The sequence below is a fragment of the Rhododendron vialii genome, chromosome 12a (genome assembly GCF_030253575.1).
Source record: "Rhododendron vialii isolate Sample 1 chromosome 12a, ASM3025357v1".
Lineage (NCBI taxonomy): Eukaryota > Viridiplantae > Streptophyta > Magnoliopsida > Ericales > Ericaceae > Rhododendron > Rhododendron vialii.
In genome coordinates this window covers 3,976,076-3,995,267 of record NC_080568.1, presented here as the reverse complement: position 1 = coordinate 3,995,267, position 19,192 = coordinate 3,976,076, and the positions used below count along the sequence as shown (strand labels likewise).

Here is a 19,192-nt window from a genome sequence, read left to right as displayed (position 1 = left end):
ATAAAATTATAAATCACCCTTAATTATTTTACTCATTCAAAGAACTGTTTTGGTCAAAAAGAATAAATTTCTTTTTATATACAACTTGAGAGAACCTTAGTCTTGATTCATATTTCATGAACTATAACTACTTTTGGGTAAAAAAAAAAAAAGATAATTGAAAGCATTTTAATAGTTATTATACTTATCAAATAGCATAAGCTTGTCAATGTAAGCTACTTTTGGCTGATTCTATCACTTGTTTTGTCAAATTGTCGATTGGGGTGGAGATGAAATGAAAAATGAAACCACAGGGTGTTTAGATGTTGGGATTAGTTCGATCCCACCTGCAATGAAACCCCAACGAAAAAATAAACCTGCTCGAAGAACACACAATATTTATGTGGTTCAGCTTCAAAGTACACTCCACGAGAGAAAGAACAATTTCCACTAATATTTGAATGAGTATAATGAGATAAAAAAAAAATCCAACCCAAGCTCTCATGCACTTACGTATTTTTATCTCTTACGCTCACACAAGTTGGAATACCTTGGCCTTATTTGGTCACCATATCACTTTCAGTTTTCTGTTTTCTTTTTCAGAATTTTCAAAAATTGGACATGGAAGTATGTTTGGTTGTCTATTTTGATTTCCAAAAAAAGAGAATGACTTTCAAAAATTTTGAAAATTGGAGACGTAGCAAAACTGAGCTTCCACTTTTTTCAAGAGCAAAAACTAACTGCCAACTCTTCCGCTTTGCTACAGAAACAGGTTTTTAGCAAATAAAAAAGTGAGTGTTACCAAACAAGGCCCTTATATGTAGAACTCAATTAACTCATTGAAATTGGAAATTAAACTCGTGATAATATATGTGTGATGATTTATTATTAGCAATACATCAATAAATGGGACTGGAAAAACGAAGGGGTTTTTATTGATGTCAATTGTAAGAGTTCTAGTCCATGTCTTCACATTCGTTTTTGTTCAAATAGTATGCTTAACCTATTAATTACCCTTCTATATATTTATGATATGAGAACTGTAATTTAGTTTGTCAATTCCATTAGAGACCGATGATGGACATTATGAACGTGATGCTACAAAATTATTGAATGACACCATTAATCACAATTCCTGCAGTGGCCACTATCACTTATTTTTCTAAAAATCTCACTCAAAACCCAACCCAAATAGAGCCTGGCTTTGACCAAACCTCCAACTCATTGCACTGCTCAAAATCACCGAACCAAACAACGTATGCCATTATTTTTGTTTTCCCTATGCAAACTCATTCAATTCTCACCCTTTTTTCCAAATGCATTGCTTAGGAAATTTCTAGACCTAAAATAATGGCCCAAGCGTAGGGCTGGGACCGATGTAGCACAATATCCGGTAAGATCGGAGGCGAATCCACAAAGATGGTGATGTGTGATGACTTAAAAACTCGGATTGTTATAATTTGAACTGGTTCTTAGATAGCCACCCTTTGTCGTTTAATGCTGAGATCAATAAAACTTAGGAAATTGTTTGGTTTTTTTCAAATAATTAAAAGGAGGTACAGTTGTAGTATCCATAGCACTCGCAACCTGTTTGGACTTATTTGTTTCATTCGTTGTTCTTGAAAACATTAGACTTTAGAGAGAAAAAGATACCCTGAAGGATACAAACCTTTATGGTCGCCGTTTAACCATGCACAGCGGAGAATGAGTTTTGGTCCCCCATTCATCCTTTCACAAGGGTTCTGACAATGCCCGGATTCATCTAACGAAAGTGCTTTACTAACCTAAAATTGCCTTTTCATTATTATTTTGAAATGGGAGCATATCCAACCTGGCCACGGTGTGCTAATTACCCCGCGACCCTACCTATAGGTGTTGGTCGCGGGTCAACATCCTGCCCACGCGGGTTGAACCGTGGCGCTTGGGGCCTGCTACGCTATGGTATAAGGAAATAGAGTTGCGCCTTTACCACTACCTGCGGGTTTTGGTAAGATGGTAAGCTCTGATACTAGGACTACTCATTCATTATCAAACAAGAAACAAAAAAATTCCTAGATTAAAACATGCTTTTATTGCTTGGAAAAGAAAAACAGACGAGAGATTTATACTAAACGAATATCAATAAACAATTTTAATTAAAAATATAAATTAATACGAGTTATCAAAGTGCGAGTTTTGAACAGAACTTCGAAAACTGGAAGGGGAAAGAAAATCTAGAAGGAAGAACGTAAATATAAAACTGCCAAATAATATCCTTACTGGCCGACCTATAGAAAGTGTGTTCCTGTTTTTTTATTTTCCCGTGCGCAGCTTTTCTCCCTTTTATATATCCTTACTAGCCGACCAATAGAAACCCGGGCCGAGTTTATTACTCCCCAATTGCAGTTGACCGGTTGATCCGAATTCCTTCTTCAGTCCACGTTGCAAGTTGCATTGGATTGGCCAAGACATAACCACTTTATTCCCAAGGGAGTTAAACCCATAAAATATGAATGGACCCATCAATTAAATTGGCTCCGTTCCAGAACACCTTTTTAAAAAATAAGTATTTATTTCATATTTTCAAACTCAAAAATAATATAAATAAAAAATTATTTTTTAATTTTTTTTTACCGTATAAAAGATCTCAATGAGATCTATCAAACAAGATTCATATTGATAGGAAAATTATTTACGTAAACACATGATTTTTGAGCTTGAAATTGCCTTCTTAAAAAATAAGTACTTATTTTCGTTTCCGGAACGGGGCCTAATATCATTGGCCATGCTGGAACTCCACGTACCAATCTGCCAACTCATATGCCAATTTTTCCTTAGTAAAGCCCATTAGAATGGTAAGTCTTCAAATAACTACAAAACAAAATAAACGCATAAAACTCTAAGTAATAATATAAATAGACGTAGCAATGATACATTAGAGAGCGCGTATGTAAATATTTAGGCGCCTATCATGGATTATATCACATGGGCAATAAAACCCAACATATTTGTTATTAAGAAAAACCTCAGGGAGTGTCAGTGAAATTTACCGAATCGAAAAATTGGTTTGGGTGAAGAAAACAGTAGGGGTGTCAAATGGGCGGGTTTGGGCCAAATTGGGTAAGTTGTAAGTGGATTGTGTCTTTAATGAGTCATTGACCTATTTAGATCCGTTAATTATGAGCTCAATTACCCATACACAACCCGACCCATTTACTTAAAATCAAACTCGACCCGCCCATTAATCCAATTACAGACTATATACTAAAATTTAAAATGAGTAAAATACCAATGTACACTAAAATAACTATATTACCCCTGTAAATTATTGTACTATCCCTCTACTACTAAAATGACCAAAATATTTTTTTTGCGTTTTTCCATTTTTTGGTTCTTTCAACTACTTGTTGACAAACATTTTTACTTTTTTTATCTTCTTTTGTTTATCTTAGATAAAAATGGAAAATTTAGATATACAAATAAAATTTTTATAAAGCACACGAAAAAAAATCATTCTTATTTTCACTGGACATTAAAAAGTACTCTATCTAAATAGGAATCTTCAAATGTAAACCCCACGTGTGCAAAACTTCACAGATTGTGATTTTTATCCATTAGGGCCCCGTTTGTTTCGTTGTAAAATATTTTACGTCCAACAAACGGAGCCTAAGTTTAAAAACAAAAAACAGGGGGAGATCCAAGAGTTGGCAAATATTGTATCCAACGGATCTTATATGGAGACAAAATGAGGTTCCGAAATGCTATGGATCATCTGTAGCTTGCAGTTTCAGCTGGGGATTTTCATTCCAAACAGAGGCAGCCCCAAAGGTCGAACTCTTTGTTTGATATTGACACTTATAAATTCTTCTCATATGTCTCGAGAGAGAGAGAGAGAGAGAGAGAGAGAGAGAGAGGTGGTGTTCTCTGTGTGGAGATCAATTAAAGGAAGAGAGAGAAGTAGAGACGGTGGGTATTTTGAGTAGAAAGTGTAGGGGAATACTTGCCCGTGTATCCCTTCTCTATTTTTTCTTACCGGGTTATGTTCATGACTTATTGGATTATTTAAATTAATTCAATTAAGACCTAATTAATAAATGAGTTAGATGAGTTGGACTCATTTTGACCCAACTAATAAATGAGTTGGGTTGGGTCTATTTATTTTTTAATGAATAAGTTTGCATTGATTAATGAATTTAAATTTAATTTGCCACCTCAGAAAACAGTTGACAAAGTGCATTGGAGCTGGAGAAGATGAGTTAGCATATTCTTCCTTTTGATTGCACTAAAGCACCGACCTTGGTGAATAATATCGAACGTAACTAATTGACCATATTCCTTTTCAAAGGCTCACAGCCTTTAATTTGTAGCAATTTCCCTTTGAACTCTTCAGTCTTAATTCTTAAGGAAGGATTTTAAGAAATCAAACACTCTGACTTTGCCAACAACAAAATCCAAATAAGCTTCATCTTCAAGTTGGTGAAGAGGTCCTTCAAATATGGGTGTTAAATTAATGAGCATTAGGAAACCATCTGACTCCAGTAAAATCGTATCTTTCTACCTTTTCCAGATATTTGATTGGTGGAGAGGGAATATAGAATATAAACATTTCAATCCCAGAAGGCTGAGATCAGATGTGTTTGAATCTGGATGCCTGTGCCCTCAGTATAGTACCCACTCCAAAAGAACTAATATATCCCACCACGGGCGGACACAAGGGGGTGCCTAGGTGCCCAAGCCCTTGCACAATTCTAAATACTCTCATCTAATTATACTAGTTTTTGAGATTAATTTGAAAAAGTTTTATAGGACCGACCGCTGCAAATCTCTTGAGGGGAAAAAGTTTATGAACTTTTATAAATGTGTAAAGAGGTCCGGTATAGTCTATGAACTGTATCCATGGAACTGTCCATGAAACTGTCTAGACGGTCTAGACAGTTTCATGGATTCACTGTTTAGTAAATCTGGATGATCGAGACAGTTTCATGGATCCAATGTCATAGATCCTATCATATTTGATGTGTGAAACCCCTTAAAATTTCAGTAAGTCTATAGGTACATCAGATTGGAACAGATTTTGTGCACAGATTTTTCATGGGGCCTACTATGGGTCCCACACAAATGATCTAAACCAATCATTAAATGTAAAATATTTTTTCAAGGGCTTCCCAAAAAATTCAACTCAATCCGATACTTATAGGTGTTCAATCCAATCATCTAATTTTTCATTTAGATTTCAGGATATGAAAAAAGTTAGATGATTGGATCAAACATCTATAAGTATCGGATTGAGCTGAATTTTGGCGAGGCCTTTGGAAAAATGTTTTACATTTAGTGAACGGCTCGAATCATTTGTGTGGGACCCGTGGTGAACTCCACGAAAAAATCTGTGCACAAAATCTGTACCAATCTGCTGTACCCATAGACTTACTGCATCTATAAATACCTCCCAGCAGACTGCAGTAGTTCTACGTAAGAGTAGAAAATTTTCATATTTTCAAATTTTCTGCTCTTTAACCGCCTAAAAACAAGATGAGAGCCCTTAGCGTTGTTTTCGTCGTTCTTGCATTAGCCCTTCTCCTAACCACCAGACCTCAGAAAGCTGATGGTAGAGTCTTCCGTGGTTTCAAAGTCCTTCAATCAGATGAGTTTCCTGCACAACTCATGATTCTGAAAACAGGAACAAACAGAGCATATTTCCCGTCGCGTCGTCTAGCCAGGGGTCTAGTCCCCCCTGCAGGACCAAATCCTGAAACCTACATACCCCATGAAGCCCATGCCCGTCATGCTACGCCTCATTTTCTGTACCCGTAGCTCGTGGTTTCTGTACCCGTAATGACGACGATGACGATGACAACGAAGAAGAAGCCCTTAACAATGTCACTATGCGGTGTGTAAAAAACTCTTCGTAAGTTGTTGGGTTTTAATCATGCATAGTGACACTCTCTATAAAGGAAAGGTTAAGCGGATATATTTTCCTGTATTGTCTTTCGTAACAGAACATAAAGAAACACTACAGTAATGTATGGATGGATAAAAAAAAAAACACAGTAATGTATGCAGCCTTAGTTTCTATATAGGAGTAGTAATCTATACTATTGTTATTGTTATCGGACGTTGCTCTTTCTGCATAGGTGACTTGTTTTTAAGGTCAAACTTCACTAATTACCCCAAGTGTGCATAGGTGACTTGTTTTTAAGGTCAAACTTCACTAATTACCCCATGTGGGCTTGGTCTATGTGCGGATAAACCCTTTCACATTGTTTTGTTGCATCCGCACATCCTATGGTTTGTGTAAAATTGTATCCACGTCCAATTTCGTGCATGTTAACGAAAGTGAGATCCGAACACTATTCTTCGATAAACCCCTTCACACGCCTCTTGAATTTGACCAATATATTTTAATCTCAGTCGTTCATAATGTTAATCGATCCAAACAATATTCTTGGTAAAATGAAAGGTAAATTTAAATGTAAAATTTACTTTATACTCCCTCTGTCCCCATTTAATAGTCTTTTCTGAAAATATAAATTTAAATGTAATATTTGTTTGAAGGGCAAATATTAACTTTTAGAATATATCATTTAGTTTATTCCAAGCAAGTGTGTTTCAAAGTTGAAGCTATAGATCTTCATTCAACGTGATTTTATTTTCACGGATGTTTTATTCAGCAAACCGTACAAAATTGATGGTTCAAATTATCAAGGTGACCTTGCGGATCCACAATAGTCTTAATTCAGGTGAAATTGAGATCTCCAATTTTAGTGAGTCTTGACTCACTAGTGAGGCTCCCGCGGCCTAGGCATTCCCATCCATCAACAAACTTGCCTGAGATTCATACCTAAAGAAAAGGTTTAGTTTGAATTGTCTCATAAAGCTATTACAGGTAAATTTCTACTTACAGACATACAGAAAGATATACCGATATGTAAATCGCTGCATTATTTCTACGTAGTTAGTTTTCCCTACTTCAGACTCTTCGATTGCCTAAAAACAAGATGAGTCCTTTAGGCCGATAGCATGGTTTTCTTTCGAAAATGCTATGGCCACCAACGGTGGCTTCACCGACCTCGCACCGATGCCCATGTGAGACCTACTACGGATTCCACACAGAAATATGGCTCGTTCAACAATTTTTTTTAAAAAACAAGTGGCCGGCCTCATGAAAAATAAGCTCAATCCGATGTGAAAAATAAGCTCAATCCGATATGTAAGGGCTCACCAATCTTCATATTTTTCTTTCAGATTGTGTTGATTTTTCACATGGGCACTCGGTTATTTTTTAAAATTATCGAACAGCTAGGATTTCAGTGCGGAACCCATAGTAGACTTTGCGTGGCAGTCGGTGCAAGGTCGGCGGCTGTAGAAGTGTTCGTTTCTTCATTCTTGCATTAGCTTCTCCTAACCACCAATGCCCAAAAACATTAAAACTGAGCTATGGAAATAGAAAAGTCTCTTCTGCACAGCCATAAAAGCATAAAATTGCTTAATGTAGATACTCCGGTACCCTTGCATTGCAAACCGAGAAAAAATAGAAAGACATGATTCCAACCACAGCATTCTACAGAACATGGAAAGTCTGGGTTCGAATTTCAAAGGATGGACCAATGACTTAATATTTCATTCTCATATGCGGTACAGAAGAAAAATAGACAAAAACAAAAAAAAAACAAAAACAAAAACAAAGGCTTCTCAAAGGGAAATCCCAATGAGTTAGCGTCAATAATCACACGGAATTGACTCAGACAGGTTGAGGAGAGTCACAATATGACAATCTTGTTCCACACCCAGTTTGGCGAGCCTGTCCACCACCCTGGTGCCCTCCCTCAGAGTGTGTCCAAAGGTTTAGAAAGGATAGTTGCCAGCTATACGCAGATTCGGAGAATAAGAGAGCTACATCCTAAAAGAATGAAAAGGGTAATGGAGTGCTAACTGCTAAGCACTTCTCTGCACTGGTCTTTTAGAATTATTCTTGCGTCGCACCTTTATCAGAGCCTTATCCAAATCCTGCATGAGGAAAAGCACATCATTGTTGTGAAGAAACGATCAAAACAGAAGTGTCATGGATCCGCGTCAAATTCTGAGACGTAACAAAAAACTACACACACAAGATTTTCAAGATGAATATGGATTGAAGGCATTCCATTTCCAGAGCCACATATATAACTCAGTTTATATCTAGACGGATCCTTCCTCTCTTTTAGAGAGAGGAGACAATATTTGTAGGAATCATTCAACATCAGGGTTTACAATTGATGCATGCCCAACTTCCGTCATCATCCAAAGTTGCGATAATCTAACATGTATTGCAGCTCATACGAACACATCTCTAAAAGATCCAACAGCCAGGGTAAGGTCTGTAAGGAGGACTCCAAAGTTCATGCATCACCACCAAATCTACCAATGGCCAATTCTATCGGTCCAACCATCTTTTTTTTTTTTGGTCAAGCGGAAAATCATCGGTCCAACCATCTTTACTACTGCAGTTAATGTATTAAAATCCACTCAACAAATACAGCCATGAATCAAACTGAAGCCCACTCTCACTAGTCAAGTTATTATAGTTTGTAACATCCAGAGACCCTTGGGAGCTTCTGAAACTGTATACGAGTCCCATTTCTTTTTGGGCAAGTATACCAGTCCCATTCATCACGCATCGAAAAGGTATATGTAAAACATGCAAAAAGCAAGAACAAGGCACCAGAGATAGAATTCTGATAACTTAAACCTGTCATGGCAAACTCCAGTTTCAGTGCTCTTTCTAAAGACCTCAAGGCTTGATAATCAGTTACTTGTATCCAAAATGTCAATGGAGAAAATAGAAGTTCTTTAACAAGCAAATCCACTCAATGAGAAGTCAAATCCAACTATTTGGAGATGACTCCACAAATCCTTTTGAAGAGAAAGTAATAATTATAAAACACCATTCTCATGGTTGCATGAATGATCTTGAAAGATACCGTATAAAATAAGCTAGAAAAACCTCAATGTAAGAGACCACCAACAAGCAAACCCCATATTCACCTGAGTTTGTTCTTTAGTTGACATTTCATCAGTCCAACGACTCTCCAGATTGTAATAAGCTCTAGCTTTCTCATCAAAAGCATGAACAATAATTGTGCCTGAAAGGTAGTCACCGAAACCCAGTTCAATCAATACACAATTGCTAACTTAGAACAGTCTGTCTGTGAAAAAAGATTACAAGTATAATGAATCCCTCAAAATTAGTCCGGTGAAATTGCTTGTCTTGTTGAATTACATATCCACTCATTATGAGTCTGACTAATCAAATATGGCTTAATAGTTAGCTAAGGCACTTTGTAGTTTTTGAGACTATGATGCCAATATCCGCCAGCACTGCACAAAAATAAATGTCCAAACAATCCCGATAAGTAAACCAATAGAGACGTGAACATACCAGAGTCGATAACGATCCACTTCCCCTCCTTTTCTCCTTCTATACTGGGAAGTAACATCCTCTCGGCCCCTCTTTGCTTTTGCTTAACCTGTCCATCAAAACCAGACAATAATGACTCAATTAACAGTTTTTGTTTTCCTAACTAACCCAGTAACACAGAAACTATTCTTAAAAATAAACAATCGGCACCAAGTTCTGATTCTAGTGAGAGGTTGTGATTGGAAAGTCACAAAATCTTGGCTCTCTTTGATTTTTTCTTGCCTTTTATGAACTTCATCCAGATTTGAGATCAATGTGATTATAGTTTTCCAGTGAGTCTTCATGAGATGAACCAAGAAAGTAAACATATAGAACAAATTTGTAACAAGAAAAACAAAGACAACCAAACCCCAAAATATTAAGCTTTTTTAGAATGACAAAAAACAGAAAGAAAAGAAAGTTCTCAATTCCAAGATATTGGTCAAGTTTTTCAATCATCCGAAAAGGAATGCAGACCATAGTGTGTGGCAAATAAGCTTCTGCGAGACTGTGTGGAGGAAATAGAAAAGGTTGCTTGGTAAATTAGTGCTTGACCAGGTTCTTGTCGAACAGCAGCTACTAAAGAGTAAAGAGCGAAAATCCTCTTTTGCGTGGGACCACCTCAAAACCAATGAGGTATGCAAGTCTATTCTTACTGACAGCACAGCTACATGCTGGCACTCAGTTCCTCGCACTCAATTCCTCCCAGATACATTGCTTACATACCTGGCACAACATTCTTGGGAAGCAATTGAATCTAAGGTCCCGAGGAGAATTGGCAGAATATCTTGTGAACATCGAGGTCAAAGTTGAAGATTCCGATCAGCTAAACACCCAATGTTTAAAAGGTGCCAAGCGGATAGGAAACTACTTCTAACACAGAAATAATAATACAACGCAACAATTACCCATTCTAGCCTTTCGGGAATTCAAATTATTGCATATCAAAACAAAACTGAAGTAAATAGTAGCAATTCACCAAAAATATCAACCACCACAAAAATGTATGTGTAGGACTTCAAACGAACCGATCCCAAGCAGCTTCACGTTCAGCTCCTTAGTAAATGAGTCCATTTTGAGCTCAAGTTTTAAGCTCGGTAAACAAACCTGAGCTAGTTGTAACTTGGCTCCTTAAGTAAACTAACCGAGCTCGAATACCTTGATATTGAACAAGTTGAGCTCGTGCTAGACTAGTTTTTTACGAGCTAAGCTCAGACACATCAAAGCAAGACTCGGCTTGTTTCTAGAGGATTGTTAAGTAAACAAACTGTTAGCCCAAAGATTTCTATGAAAACCTTATTGATTTTGATGATAACTAAGTAAATTTTATTGAAGAGAAATATAATTAATATTATTTGCTATTGATTTGAATAATGTTTATTTTGTAGAATTTGATTGAGCTACACAAGGAAAGACTCTACATCAAAACTCCTATCTCAAATAGTCAAGATTGAAATTAAAAGGAAGAAGATTAAAGACAAATCTTCTCCTAAGTTTTGATTGGCTATAAGGACTCCTATGAAAAGCAAATATTAATTAAGGAGGAACATAGAAGATTACTTGGAGCTTAATTATGTCTAACGGCTAAATGATGGGAACAAGTCAAGTGGATCGAAGTATGGCTTCCTAATTGGTTCAACGGCTAGTACACAAAAGGAATGGATTTGTGTGGACTTGGATATGTTTCCAATCAAAGGCATAATGTATCAGAGTATTTCCAATTGTGATTGAATGCTTCCAACGTTCATATGTTGAAGACTATATACAAGGCCAAGGAAGAAAAAAGAGATAGACTAGTGAGCTTCACGGAAATATTCTAAGGAATACACCAATCTCTCAGTACTCTATTCTTTCATCTTGATATCCATACACTTGTGTGAGACAGTTCTTATTTTGATCTTTATTGTAAAAGATATTATACCCTTATTCATACTCTTGTGAGTGATTACTTTTGGTGAGTGATTTTGGAGAGAAAATCACTTGGTGTTAGGTGTTACTAGCACCGGAGTCAAAATTAGTCGGAGCGATCGGAGATAGATTGCTCGTTGTAAAGGTTGTCTAGCACCCGCGAAGCTAGAAGGATTATAACTATCGGAGATAGTGCAGCAAATTTCGAGTTGGACACTTGGGGAGTGGATTAGGCCGTGAAGTTACGGACCGAACCACTATAAATCCTTGTGTTCGATTCTCTCTTCCCTACTCTGTTTACTTTCCGTCTTGCACATCAATATTGCATGAGTAGAATAGTATATCATTGAAATTGGAATTGTAGTTGAATATATTGCAATTAGTTTTTTTTTTTAAATTCCGCGTTATATTTGAGATACCCAATTCACCCCCCTCTTGGGTTGCTATTTGGACCAACACAAATAGATTTCAATCACCTTCATATTAAACAAGCCGAGCTCGAGCTATACTCCTTTTAAACGAGCTAAGCTTGAGCTATACTACTATCAAACAAGCCATGCTTGAGCTATACTACTTTCAACGAGCCATGCTCGAACACTTCAAAGCTCAGCCTGACTCATACACGGCTTGTTTGTAGAGGCTCGTTAAGTAAAAGAACCAATTTTGATCACCTTTATATTAAACAAGCCGAGCTCGAGCTACACTACTCCTAAACGAGCCAAACTTGAACACTTCAAAGCTCGTCTCGACTCGTTTGCAGCCCTAGACTGAAAGTGTGTGCGTGAGCTCAAGCCAGTTGTAAGCTTGTTTGCAGAGGCTAGTTAAGTAAACAAACTGAGCCGAGCTCAACTACCTTGATAACTAAACGAGCCTAGCTTGAGCTAGGCTAGTTTTAAAAGCAGCCTAGCTTGAACACTTCAAATCTCGGCTCAACTCATTTGCCTTCCTAGACTCAAAGTGTGGATGTGAGACCGCCTGCGAAGGAAAGTGAAAAGGCGAACCTTGTAAATTAGGGCTTGAGCGATGTTCCGAACGTGCCAAGCGGACCGGCCGGTGGCGAACACCATGAAATCGGTCCACTCGCACTGGTTCCCGACGGGGACGACGCTGATGTTGTCCGCCTTGACGTCGGTGAGAATCTTCTGGACCTCGTCCAACTTCAGCAGCCCTCTGTCGACGGCGACGGCGTCGTCGTTGTTATCGACGAGGGAGGAGCACAAGGTGCGGTTGAGCCCTGGAAACCCTAGCTTCCATTGCCGAGTGGATGAGAGAGAAAGAGCTCGAGACCTCAGAGCAGCCCACATCGGACCACAACCCACTTCGGTATGCCGGCTACCGTTGAGGGAGAGAGTTGGCTAGATGGATTCGAACGTAAACGACGGCGTCGCGACGAAGACAAAATCCGATACGACGGTGGTATCTATGAGAGCTCTGTCCCCGTCACAATTTTTTTAGGGTCTGTTTGGAACCTAGGAAAAATTAGGGGGAAAAAAGGAAATTTTTTTATTTTTCTTAAAGGCTGTTTGGTTCCTATTTCAAGGAAAAGGAAAGTAAATAGGAAGCAAAGAAGGCTCTGGAGAGGGGAATGGTTGGGGAAATTGGAGAGAAACCCCCCCTCCCCACAATTTTAAGAAAAAATATAGTTACAGTAAAAGTTTTCCTTTTTCTTTTCATTTTCTTCTTGAAGTCAAACAAGAGAAAATTATTTTTCTCATAATTTCTTTTCATTTTCTTTCTAAATCAAATAAGAGAAAAGAATTTATTTTCTCAACACTTTTCCTCTCTTTTATTTTTCTTTCTTTTCTTTTCTACAAGTTCCAAACAGAGCCTTAATCTATTCCTGATCTAAAATGATTAGGATTTTTTTTGGATTTTTTTTTCTCTCGAATCTCCGCAAAATTTGTGTATTAGGAGTAGTTTGCAAGTCTCATTCATATACTCCATCCAATTTTGTTACAACAAAAGCACAAACTAATAGTACTATATTTTTGTATGAAGAGCAAGGATTCTTGATCTAGGGGGCCGGCTTAGTAGATATATATTATTTATAAGAACATATACTTATAATATCATAATATTTTTATTTTTCAATTAATTAAATTTGTATATTAAAATAATTCAAGCCTAATGCAATTAAAGTATATCAACCATTTTATTTTCTTTAGACTATTTCAACTGTCACGTGCTCATTTTTTATTCATGAAAGAAATTGAGAAATAAAAATGTAAAATAACCAGGTTTTTTTAATGAAATCAAACAAAAAATTTTAAGATTGTAAATAGCTATACACGAATAATTATCAATAATATTTAAAATCAGGTATATAAAAAATAAAACTTAAATCAGGTACAGAAAAAATAAAATTTTTAAAACTCGAGGGTTTGGGGGTCAGGTCCTAATATAGCTCCTCCCCATATGCCTTCTATTTTCCAGCTTTGTTCTACTCCAATTACATAAACCACAAGGGAAAAATTGGTAAAGAGGTTAGAGCTGGCTTTGAGCTAAATCAGAAGAAGCGGCCGCTTTATGGTCCCCTAAAAAAATTTGAACTTTAAGGGACTCTCTTATTTTAGTACCTTCTATAACAGTAGTTCAACAAAAATGCCCAATCTTTATTTTTCGCTTTAGGTCCCTGAAAATTCAAAGCTGACCCTTGTCAAGAAGTCTCATGTTGGTACATCCACTCAATCATACCGCTCCAGCACCCGAAAAGAGGTCTAAAGTTTTGATTAGGAACATTAATGTCTTTTAAATTGAGATTAGAAGAACATTCATGTCATACAATCGTTCTGAAGGGGTAAAATGTGTATACACGCTGGTGTAAATGTGTAATTTCGGTTACTTTAGTAACGGTCTACCAACGCTAACGGAGAGTGGAAAATCGGCAGCAAAAGCAGAGAAGGAAAAATTGTAATTTCAGAAACTCGGGGGAGGTTATTGTCATTATCAGAAACCTCAGGGTTGGTAAGTGAAAGTTAGGCTCCGTTTCAAAATAGGAAAAAAGTTTTTATTTTTTATTTTTTAAGAAGATAATTTTAAGTTTAAAAATTAAAAATTTATTAAAATTTAAAAATATGTAAAATAAATTTTGATTGAAAGATTTTATCGAGATTTTTTATATAATATAAAAAAATATTTTTTATTTATATTATTTTTAATTTAAAAACATAAAATAAGCTGTTTTTTAAAAAAGGTTTCTGGAACAGTCCTTAACCTTGTCTGCAACCTCGTCTCTCTCTCTCTCTCTCTCGATCGAGTCGGGGCTCTCCGACGCCGCCTCCACGACGATCGATCCGGTCAGTCACCGAGTCACCGGCCACCTCCGCCTCAAGTCACCAGAAACCCCAAGGTATGGCACCTCTCTTTTTCTACTTGCTATGTAGGGGCTTCTGTTTAGGGCTTATATCTACTGATTCGTTACGATGTTATGAATTTTTATTTTTATTTTTCGTTTTTGTGTGCGAAATATACAGGTCTGTTAAAAAATTGTAAAGTGCCGTCTGATTTTAATTTGACTTAGATTTTCTTTGTAATTATCTAATTACTGACAACATTATGGACGTTTAGGGTTTCAAATTTCAATTATGATTGTTCCTCTCGCGTAGCCTAGTAGTGTTAGTTTCTTTACCCTGTTTTAGTTCGATTGTCTGTGGTATTATCGTTCCATTTCATTAGAATTTCATCTGTGGTGGGTTTTGCACAAGGAAAGGAAGAGTTGATATGGCTGATACGAGAATGGCGTTCGTGAGTGAGGAGGAGAAACAGTTAGCGGGACCGGAACTCATCAACTCCTCCCAGACAAAATCCAACAGGAGACTTGAGTCGTCTCGTCCTGATGGCGATAAGAAGAAGAAATCCAAATTGGATGGTGATAAGAAGAAAAAATCCAAATTGGATGGTGATAAGAAGAAATCCAAATTGGATGCTGATAAGTTGAAACCAGAAATAGATTATGATAGTTTTGATTATGATAATTTTCCAGTAAAGCAGTGGATGCAAATGTTTCGCAAGTTTACATCCCTAGAGATGATGGATTACCAAAGGAGGCTCCTAAAGAGCGGGGTATGTATATACATATTTTGATTCTACTACTATTTATCTCCTTAAATTCACTCTATAAACACTCCCTCCCCTCTTTAATAAGTAGGTTTCTATTGTAATTCCAATAGAATATTTATATACATATAGGGGTTTGATGTTGGGGATATTCCCAATAACATACATCCTCGGGATGCACGCATCACACCAGTTCGGTTGGATGATTCCGCTGGAGATGAGCAATTGAAGGAGCTCGAGAGTTATTCAAAGTTGGCTCTTGACCAGTACAACCATAACAGTGTATGTTTGTGTGTGTGGGCTTTTCTGGTTCTTTAAAAATCTTCCATCCTTGCCTCATTTATTGTAACTCCTTCTAACTTCTTCCTTCAATTGTACTGTAGAAAACGAAGTACCTTTTTGTGAAGTTCCTCAAGGCGAACTACAGCCCCCACGCTTATGAATATAAGGAGTATTACTATATTACCTTTCAGGCCAAGGAGGTTGCCTGTTCTGAGCATTCTCTCCCTAAGAACTTTCAAGCTCTCGTTGCTGCTGGTGAGGATGAGGCAACGGTTGATTTTTGCAGGCCTGAACCATGATTCTAATTTCGAACTAGTCCAAGGTACTTTTTGTCTGAGTCATCTGTTTATATTGTAGTAGTTGGATTGTTGATGGTTTCATACTTTTATGTTACCTCCCTTTTCTTTTTCTTTTTATGTTTGACACTTGTGCACTTCTGCTGGTTTTTGAATGGATACCATGGCTTTGAAAATTGGTCTGCCCCTTCACTTTATCTTTTCCTCCGTTCGATGTTGTTCGAAATTATTTATATGTGGTCTTGTTATGTCTTTCACTGTAGTCCACTGTGCACCTTTTCAGCAAAAATTAGTTGAAGTTTTTTTCCGATGTTGGACGGGAGGAAAGATTTTAGTTTCATTCCATAGAAATACTGCAATAACATTGGAATCAGGTTATATTGTACAGTTTTCGAACAGTTTATCTTTTACTTTTTCCTCACTAGATTAAAAACAGATAATGTTATGTCATTCTTTTTAAGAAATGGTATGAAGAGAGCATGGTAGACGCTTTTCAGTATTGCTCTCATAATCAAACTTGGTCACAACATTATTCAGTATTGCTATCACCTTTTTGTTTTCTTAATTACTACTCCCTCCGTCCCTTTTTAAATGTCATACTTCGTAACTCCAACTTATTAAAAAAACATCATCATTATACCTTTCACATCAACTTTTTCCTCCACTTTCCCTACTTACCCATCATCATTACACTTTTTACTCACTAACTTTTCAAAATGGAATATACTTTTAGGGACAAAATAGACAATGTACCAACTTTTACCTACTAACTTTACCAAATGGACACTTATTAAGGGACAACCTAAAATGGAATACTGGACTATAATAAGGGGACGGAGGGAGTAGGTTTTTTTTTTTTTTTTTGCAACGAATGGTGCTTGATGTTCTAAGTACTTTGGAGTTTAGACATCTGTTTTTATGCTGGCCCAGCATCAATCTATTTTCGGCGAAGGGACTTTAGGAATAGCTATTCTAGAAGGGTGTTGGCTCTACAATTTTGAGTTTGCAAGAGGCGAGCTATTGCAACTGAAAATCATGGGCTTTTTCTTGAGAAAGGCTTCTTTTGCAGAACTGATCTCTATATTGTGGGGAACCCTTAAACGAACTTGCGGAATCTGGGCCGGTTTGTTTATTGGCTCATTTACTCACCAACTTTTTTCCAATACTGCTTTTAGTTGTCTTATCATATGGGCTTTAAACTCCTCAGCTTCAAGCTAATTATTAGTTGGGGAGAGCCATCAACATCTTTGATCCCAGAATTACACGTCCTTAAACTTGTCATTCTTTGTCCAAAGATTAAAATCTGCAAGGTTTCTTCATTTTAACTTGTGGCAATATTGTGACAACTGCTAGGCTCTGAAAACTTTGGAGTGATTGTGGGGAACCTTAAAACGAACTTGCGGAATCTCAACCAGTTTGTTTATTGGCTCATTTACTCACTAACTTTTTCCCAATACTGCAATTGGTTGTCTTAATATAGGCTTTAAACTCCTCGTCTTCAACCTAATTATTAGTTGGGGAGAGCCATCAACATCTTTGATCCCAGAATTACACGTCTTTAAACTTGTCAAGTTGTCATTGTTTGTCCAACGATTAAAAATCTGCAAGGTTTCTTCATTTTTACTTGTGGCAATATTGTGACCACTGCAGGGCAATACTCTGAATACTTTGGAGGCATCTATGAAGCAAGGCTACTAAATGAAACATAACGATACCGTACCAGCCTACGAGGTGTATTTTCGATTCTGGCATATCACATGTTTCGCATACCCAAATTCTTTTTCTCAGTCTTTGCCATACACTAGACGGCTAGAGGTACCCTCAATACACTCAGCCGTTCAGCCGGAATAGTACTTTTCTATCTAGTTTCTTCTATACCTGGGATTTTATTTTTATACTTTGCATCTTTCAAAATCAACTTTTGGACCTCTGTTGGTCTTTAATGTAATGGCACTGAGCTTTGGGTTTGTGATATTAGTTTGGTTAGATAGGCTACAGGAGTAGGAAAAAAAAAAGTTTCGGTGTTGTTTTGATAGAGAACACTAGGAAGAACACCATATGCTTGATAAAATGTCTAAACCAGTAAAATGCCTAAGGTTCCGTTCCAGAACACCTTCTTAAAAAATAAGTACTTATTTCACATTTTCAAATTCAAAAATAATGTAAATGAAAAATAATTTTTTAATTTTGTTTGCACCGTATAAAAGATCTCGATGAGATCTATCAAACAAGATCCATATTGGTAGAAAAATTATTTGCGTAAACACATTATTTTTTAGTTTAAAATTGCCTTCTTAAAAAATAAGTACTTATATTGAGTTCCGGAACGGGGCCAAGTCAATCATCAACGAATTCTGAAATAGTCGCTAGAGATGAGTAATGTCAATTGTATAAGTGGATCAATTGGAGCTTTTTCCAGATTAGGTTTTCGTGTAGAGTAATTATGGACTAATACGAAGGAGTATATTGTAGTCCAGATTAGGTTTTCGTGTAGAGTAATTATGGACTAATGCGTAGGAGTATATTGTAGTCACTTGATTTTGGTTTTATGCTGCATCACTTGATTTTGTGATTGACTAGAATACTTAATTTGCAGATACCCTTGTGATCCAATATAAGTCGTAAATGTCTACCTACAACCACTTTGATTCATCATCGTCATCCTCTTCCTCTGACGGTGGTGGGATTAAAGCCATATATAGAGGTGCTGCTATTGCGGCAAATGCATACGAGAGGCAGCGTTAAAAAAAGAGGCCTCGTAGGGGCGGTTTTATGCAATCGCGATGATACATACCTCGTGATTGGATTGGGGCTGAATTTTTTTTGAAGAGGTATTACAGCCCGTTCCAGAAACGAAATAAGAACTTATTTTTTGTGTAATAAGAAGGCTTGTTCCTGAAAATAAGAAGGCTGTTACTTATTTTGGAAGAATTTATATAGGTACCGACAGGCTGGGGAGGGAAATCGTACCGGCAGCCGCGGCCGGCTGTCTCCGGCCACCGGACGGCATATCCGAGCCGTTCAAAAATTCAAAAAAAAAAAAATGAGGGGGCCTGCGCAGGAATCAACGGCATTCGAGGTGTGTAGGGTGCTTGATTCGAGCACCCCTTTTCCGTGTATATATGATCAAGCACCCTACACGGAAAAGAGGTGATCGGATCAAGCACCCAACACACCTCAGATGCCATTGATTCCCGCGAAAGCCCCTTTGTTTATTTTTTTAGAATTTTTGGACGGCTTGGATCGGCCGTCCGGTGGC

The 19,192-nt window shown here is 37.2% G+C and overlaps 2 protein-coding genes across 3 annotated transcripts in view; one reads left to right on the top strand and one right to left on the bottom strand.

The window, feature by feature from the left end:
• Nucleotides 1-12,822, bottom strand: part of LOC131311105 (protein Iojap-related, mitochondrial) — a 29,803-nt gene extending 16,981 nt beyond the window's left edge. The window contains exons 1-4 of one of the 2 annotated variants that reach the window (XM_058338435.1): nt 12,301-12,822; nt 9,374-9,461; nt 8,980-9,077; nt 7,438-7,962 (exon numbers count right to left, since the gene is read on the bottom strand). In XM_058338435.1, the coding sequence (XP_058194418.1) occupies nt 7,891-7,962; nt 8,980-9,077; nt 9,374-9,461; nt 12,301-12,603 (561 nt within the window). In that variant the 5' untranslated portion in view covers nt 12,604-12,822 and the 3' untranslated portion in view covers nt 7,438-7,890. Of the gene's footprint in view, nt 1-7,437; nt 7,963-8,979; nt 9,078-9,373; nt 9,462-12,300 lie in introns of those variants that run through there. The other variant, XM_058338436.1, reaches the window with a different exon arrangement.
• A 1,675-nt stretch (nt 12,823-14,497) lies between these two features.
• Nucleotides 14,498-16,109, top strand: LOC131311102 (uncharacterized). The gene is made up of 4 exons (XM_058338432.1): nt 14,498-14,648; nt 15,004-15,361; nt 15,488-15,637; nt 15,739-16,109. The coding sequence occupies exons 2-4, from the start codon at nt 15,020-15,022 to the stop codon at nt 15,934-15,936; spliced, it is 690 nt and encodes a 229-aa protein (XP_058194415.1). The 5' UTR covers nt 14,498-14,648; nt 15,004-15,019; the 3' UTR covers nt 15,937-16,109.
• Nucleotides 16,110-19,192: the final 3,083 nt, after the last annotated feature.

Coding starts and splice junctions, on each gene's coding strand:
- LOC131311102 (XM_058338432.1), top strand. CDS start 15,020: ATGGCTGATACGAGAATGGCGTTCGTGAGTGAGGAGGAGAAACAGTTA. Junction 15,362..15,487: donor GGAGGCTCCTAAAGAGCGGG/GTATGTATATAC, acceptor ATATACATATAG/GGGTTTGATGTTGGGGATAT. Junction 15,638..15,738: donor ACCAGTACAACCATAACAGT/GTATGTTTGTGT, acceptor ATTGTACTGTAG/AAAACGAAGTACCTTTTTGT.